Genomic DNA, 7,059 nt, shown 5'->3' with positions numbered 1-7,059 from the left:
CATGTTCTCCCCGTGTCCGCGTGGGTTTCCTCCGGGTGCTCTGGTTTCCCCCACAGTCCAAAGACATGCAGGTTAGGTTAACTGGTGACTCTAAATTGACCGTAGGTGTGAATGTGAGTGTGAATGGTTGTCTGTGTCTATGTGTCAGCCCTGTGATGACCTGGCGACTTGTCCAGGGTGTACCCCGCCTTTCACCCGTAGTCAGCTGGGATAGGCTCCAGCTCGCCTGCGACCCTGTAGAAGGATAAAGCGGCTAGAGATAATGAGATGAGATGAGATATTAAATGTCAGTGAACTCAATAAATAGCAGTTACTTTTAGAAAGTTAGTGTGTTGGTGCCTTTTATTGGAGTCTGATTGAAACCTTTTTTATTTTTATCTCCCGTTTTTTTTCCCCCTCAGTTATTTGCCGATTCCTGCCTTCTAGTGCACGACAATTATCAACTAGGGAGGGTAAAGGTTAGCACAAACTCCCTCCGAGATACTCCATGTTTTGCTCACAGATGCCCATCACTGATTAGTGTCACTCTGATTGGAGTGTAATGCCGTCCTTCCTATGGCCAGTTTTACCCCAGACTCCCAGTCACTGATACCTGTGGCATTATCTGGATTCGTATTTGAACAATAGGGCAAACGCTTTTTGGTTTTTCCTCTGACTGGGATGATTTAAAATGTAATTTTCTCTTTTTTTCACATTAAAATTCTCTAACTAAGTGTTTTTTTTTTCAGTACTTCATTTAGCAGGAAATTTGATACCCAGGAAAAAGTAAGATCCTTGCCAAGATCACTGTCTTGCTGATTTAATGTTCATTTTATTTTTACAGAAATCCTACATCGGCCTTCATCTGACACCGAGCCAGACAGAAGCTCTTTCCCAGAAGGTAGACTTGAGCAAAATGTTCTGTATATCTGCAGCTTAGTAACTACTGCTTAGACTCTGCTGAACCCTTAGTGTTGTACCTCATTACTCTCATTTGTTGTACAGCTTGGCCAACTCCAAAAGGTCACCAGAAATTCTGACCCCAAATGTCAGGATGTAGACGGGAAACACCTGCGTGATGTCGAGCACTTCAGGAACTCGCCAACCCAGAGTTACAGTGATGTGTCATGTAGTTTCCCTAGCATCAGCTGTGCAGGTCAGGCATAATTTGTAATCTATTTTGGCAGTTAATATTCAAGTCATTATCCTGTACATGATTTTTTTTTTTCTCAATCATTTTTCCTGGCATAATATTTCAACTTCCTGGGTCATCAACTGCTGAATTTTTATTTTTGTACTGATTTATCTCTTCTTTTTACAGTGCCATCTGCCTGCTTGGACGATGTGATTTCAGATCTGCCATTCTCAGTTCCAGAATTTGACCTGGACCCCTTTGTCCTGGCAGACTGAATCACCTGAAATATGGAGGATTTTAGCTATGTGCAAAAGTCAAATATTACACACAAGCATTATTAATCAGGATAAAATGTACTAAAGGAGGAGGAAGAGTAAATATTTTAACCAGTGGCCATAAAACGTGGCCCACAATGTAACTTGCATTAGAGAAAATGGACCTTATGTACAGAATATGAAATAGTTTAGAATGTCTACAAACCTTTATTAATATTTCAGAGTGTAGTTTTTAAAACCATTTAATGTTCAGTCTTACTTAAAAACTTCAACTTCGAAGTTAGATTTTAAGTTTGAATTGGTCTTAACCAGCTTTAGAAGTAACCGCAGCTTCGTCTAACTAATAGAACAGCACCACTTTCTTTGTGGTGCCTACTGAATGAAGATGTTTATATAAATGCTTTGCACTATAAAACCACATTAATGTAAACTATTTAATGTTAAAGTGAATATTAAAAATAAAACTATGTTTTATGTTTAATTTTGCTATATACAGTACTTTCATAAATCGCTGACATGGCGTAGCAGGTAACATTGCTGCTTCACATTAATGTCTGGATGAAGTTTCACATGTTCTTCCTGTGTCCGTGTAGGGTTTCTCCATCTTCAGTTTCCTTCCAGTTCCCTGTAGGTGGATTGGCAATGCTAAATTCTCCTTAGGTGTGAATGTATGTGTACATAGTGCCCTGGGATGAATTGGTGTCCCATCAAGGATGTCTTCCCATCTTCTATCCAGTGTTCCTGGGATAAACTCTGGATCCACTATAACACTGACCAGGATAAAGCAGTTACTGCAGATGAGCAAATGAATGATTGCCTAACAATACGCTACATTACAGGCTTTTAGCAGACGCTCTTATCCAGAGTGACATACAACAGGACCCTGACACACCCCACCTAGGGAGCAGTTGGGGATTAGGTACCTCGCTCAAGGGCACTTCATCCATTCCTGCTGGTCCAGGGAATCGAACTGGCAACCTTTTATTCCCAAAGCTACTTCTCTAATCTCAAGGCAATGGCTTTCCCCAGTTACTGCAAATGAGCGAATGAATTATTTCCTTAGATTACATTACATGGTATTTAGTAGACGCTGTTATCCAGAGCGACGTACAAGAAGTGCAAAAGTCAGGGACATGAAGTGCTGAACTTCTAGACAAGAAAATCCTAGTGCCAACTGAACAAGTGACAGAATAACACTTCGTGTAGGATTCTGTTGAAGTAACCAACACTCAGCAAACAGCCAAGGGAACAAACCGACCATACAAATGAACTGAAAGTACAACTAAATAGAGAAAAATAAAACTCCAACGGCTAACCCCAGGCTAGACAGTACACAGCCTGGGTTAGTCTAGACCGATACGCAGTTACAGAGTAGGCAAGGGAGAGGTGCAGCCTGAAAAGGTGAGTCTTCAATCTGTGCTTGAAAGTGGTCCTGGAGTCAGTAGTTCTGACTTCAATAGGAAGGTCATTTCACCAACAAGGAGCCAGGATGGACAACAGTCTTGGGCAGGAGCAGAGAGAAGGAGGGGCCAGGCGCCCGGGAGAAACGAAGCGTCAGGATCTCACTGGATCCCTAGTGACTTTTTCTGCCCAACTTTATATGAAGTGTTTCTAATACCCATGTAGTTATTCTAAACTATATAATCTAAGTATTATAAATGGATTACAACAACACATCTTGTGTAAGAAAACATGTATAATCACTTTTGATTTGCCGAAGAACACATTGCATTACAGGCGTTTAGCAGATGCTCTTATCCAGAGCGACGTACAATACAACTGTATCTGGACGGTTGTAACAGGAAAAGAAGTTTAACGATCAAATTATATCTCTTTCTGGTATAACAAGATGAAATGCTGGTTTTCCAGTTGTGAGTGAAACATTTTAAAGTGTAATTTTATATAGAACATAAACATTCTTGTGACATTAGTACATGGGAACTCAGACTTCAGGTCAATATTAACCCTGATTCCATTGGCTTTGCCTTTTCCAACACAAATATGGTTTTAGAAATTATAGATGTGTTGGACTTTAAAATCTCAAGCTGTGCTCCTGCATTGAAGTTGATATGTTAAACAGCTTACACTCTTAAATTCTGGATATCTCACAGCACTGAAGGGTCAACACTACTGCACTGTACACCCATATAACCAATCACATCAACCAGATGCTACACTAATTATAGACGGACAAAACATACTTCAGTGTAAATACTGTAGATTAACATCAAGCCAGAGAGATCTACTGAGGATGCGGTTCAGTCAAACAAGAATCTGCTTCATTTAATGTGAGACTTACTCTGTGAGTGTTTTATATGATAAACAGCATTTACCTTTCCATTTCAATTCAAAAAGTTGTCCATATTTCCTAATACTTGCTATTCTAGCCACATTCATTGGATATGAGCAATTGTGCGCTCTGATTAGCTACTCTATTACTAGGCTATCAGTTCATATACTGTGAGTAGAGAAGAACAAAATGGAGCCTTTTGCTAAACCAACCGAGGACAAAATAAAAACTCTACTCAACTCCCCCCCCCCCCCCCAAATAAATAAATAAATAAAATATGGAATAAAACTATTTGATAGTAAGAATGTATTTTTCCCCCAAGAATTATTATTATAGCATTTTTCACTGTCATTTCCCCGGTTTGTTTACATTCTAAGCAGAAATAATTTTCTCTGAAGTTTTGTATAAAGTTTTTATTTATCAACTTTGCAAAAAATAAAAATGCTCTGTTTCTCAAAAGCCAGTGAATGTGGACAGAATAAAACGGTTATTCCACTCAATCTCATTGTACATGGTGTATCGACAACTTGCCGGCTCTCAGCTCATGTATGACTCGATTTCATGGAATAACTGTTAATTATCTAGTAACTGACCAGGTAATAATGGATACATCTAATAATTTTTTTTTAAATTTAAATTTTATTTTTTGCTATGGAAAATGTTTTTGCTGTAATGTAGCATTTCATTAGCATTAAATGTGGATCGAAATGATACTTTAAATACAACCCCGATTCCAAAAAAGTTGGGACAAAGTACAAATTGTAAATAAAAACAGAATGCAATAATTTACAAATCTCAAAAACTGATATTGTATTCATAATAGAACATAGACAACATATCAAATGTCGAAAGTGAGACATTTTGAAATTTCATGCCAAATATTGGCTCATTTGAACTTTCATGACAGCAACACATCTCAAAAAAGTTGGGACAGGGGCAATAAGAGGCTGGAAAAGTTAAAGGTACAAAAAAGGAACAGCTGGAGGACCAAATTGCAACTCATTAGGTCAATTGGCAATAGGTCATTAACATGACTGGGTATAAAAAGAGCATCTTGGAGTGGCAGCGGCTCTCAGAAGTAAAGATGGGAAGAGGATCACCAATCCCCCTAATTCTGCGCCGACAAATAGTGGAGCAATATCAGAAAGGAGTTCGATAGTGTAAAATTGCAAAGAGTTTGAACATATCATCAGTGCATAATATCATCAAAAGATTCAGAGAATCTGGAAGAATCTCTGTGCGTAAGGGTCAAGGCCGGAAAACCATACTGGGTGCCCGTGATCTTCGGGCCCTTAGACGGCACTGCATCACATACAGGCATGCTTCTGTATTGGAAATCACAAAATGGGCTCAGGAATATTTCCAGAGAACATTATCTGTGAACACAATTCACCGTGCCATCCGCTGTTGCCAGCTAAAACTCTATAGTTCAAAGAAGAAGCCGTATCTAAACATGATCCAGAAGCGCAGATGTCTTCTCCGGGCCAAGGCTCATTTAAAATGGACTGTGGCAAAGTGGAAAACTGTTCTGTGGTCAGATGAATCAAAATTTGAAGTTCTTTATGGAAATCAGGGATGCCGTGTCATTCGGACTAAAGAGGAGAAGGACGACCCAAGTTGTTATCAGCGCTCAGTTCAGAAGCCTGCATCTCTGATGGTATGGGGTTGCATTAGTGCGTGTGGCATGGGCAGCTTACACATCTTGAAAGACACCATCAATGCTGAAAGGTATATCCAGGTTCTAGAGCAACATATGCTCCCATCCAGACGACGTATCTTTCAGGGAAGACCTTGCATTTTCCAACATGACAATGCCAAACCACATACTGCATCAATTACAGCATCATGGCTGCATAGAAGAAGGGTCCGGGTACTGAACTGGCCAGCCTGCAGTCCAGATTTTCACCCATAGAAAACATTTGGCGCATCATAAAACGGAAGATACGACAAAAAAGACCTAAGACAGTTGAGCAACTAGAATCCTACATTAGACAAGAAAGGGTTAACATTCCTATCCCTAAACTTGAGCAACTTGTCTCCTCAGTCCCCAGAGGTTTACAGACTGTTGTAAAGAGAAAAGGGGATGTCTCACAGTGGTAAACATGGCCTTGTCCCAACTTTTTTGAGATGTGTTGTTGTCATGAAATTTAAAATCACCTAATTTTTCTCTTTAAATGATACATTTTCTCAGTTTAAACATTTGATATGTCATCTATGTTCTATTCTGAATAAAATATGGAATTTTGAAACTTCCACATCATTGCATTCCGTTTTTATTTACAATTTGTACTTTGTCCCAACTTTTTTGGAATCGGGGTTGTATCATTGCCTAGTGATTAGGTTAAAAATCAATATAGATAGATAATTGATTTATCAACATACATTGCTGGCAAGACTGACAACATGAAGTATGAAAGAGAGAAAATGCAAAAAATGAATATGAGCCCTTGACTAATCTCTTCATACATTACTGCTAGTCTCAAATTATATTAAACTTAAAAAAAAAAAAAAAATATATATATATATATATATATATATATATATATATAAATCTCCTTCTCACGCCCGGCAGGGGGGTGGTATCCATGTCATCCTCAAGCTCGGGTCCTCTACCAGAGGCCTGGGAGTTTGAGGGTTCTGCGCAGTATCTTCGATGTTCCTAGGACTGCGCTCTTCTGGACTGAGGCTTCAGATGTTGTTCCTGGGATTTGCTGGAGCCACTCTCCCAGTTTGGGAGTTACTGCCCCAAGTGCCCCCACTACCACGGGGACCACGCAACCCTTGACCTTCCACATCCGTTCCAGCTGCTCTTTCAACCCTTGATACTTCTCAAGTTTCTCATGTTCCTTCTTCCTGATGTTGGCGTCAGCTGGGATCGCCACATCTATCACCACCACCCTCTTCTGCTCTTTGTCCACCGCCACTATGTCTGGTTGGTTAGCCAGGATCTGTTTGTCAGTCTGGAAGCTGAAGTCCCACAGAACCTTGGCCCTGTTGTTCTCAGCCACCTTCTGTGGTATGGCCCATTGGGACTTGGGTACTTCTATTCCATACTGGTTGCAGATGTTCCTGTATACTATCCCAGCCACTTGGTTGTGCCTCTCCATGTACGCTGATCCAGCTAGCATCTTACACCCTGCTACTATGTGCTGGACTATTTCAGGGGCTTCTTTGCACAGTCTGCATCTTGGGTCTGATCTACTCTGGTAGATCCTGGCCTCTATGGCTCTTGTGCTTATGGCCTGTTCTTGTGCTGCCATGATTAGTGCCTCTGTGCTGTCTGTCAGTCCTGCATTATCCAGCCACTGGTAGGATTTCTTGATATCAGCCACTTCCTCTATCTGACGGTGGTACATGCCATGTAGGGGTTTGTCCCTCCA

General features: G+C 40.3%; 1 protein-coding gene across 1 annotated transcript in view; it reads left to right on the top strand.

Annotated features, from left to right (window-relative positions):
* The window catches only part of crtc2 (CREB regulated transcription coactivator 2), a 27,696-nt gene extending 25,840 nt beyond the window's left edge, over positions 1-1,856 (top strand). The window contains exons 12-14 of the mRNA XM_060942046.1: positions 824-880; positions 985-1,135; positions 1,301-1,856. Coding sequence (XP_060798029.1) covers positions 824-880; positions 985-1,135; positions 1,301-1,389 — 297 coding nt within the window. The 3' untranslated portion in view covers positions 1,390-1,856. The remainder of the gene's footprint in view (positions 1-823; positions 881-984; positions 1,136-1,300) is intronic.
* The last annotated feature ends 5,203 nt before the right edge of the window (positions 1,857-7,059 follow it).

Source organism: Neoarius graeffei, chromosome 16 (assembly GCF_027579695.1).
Source record: "Neoarius graeffei isolate fNeoGra1 chromosome 16, fNeoGra1.pri, whole genome shotgun sequence".
Lineage (NCBI taxonomy): Eukaryota > Metazoa > Chordata > Actinopteri > Siluriformes > Ariidae > Neoarius > Neoarius graeffei.
The sequence above is the reverse complement of the archived record's forward strand: the minus strand, read 5'-3'. Positions and strand labels throughout refer to the sequence as shown.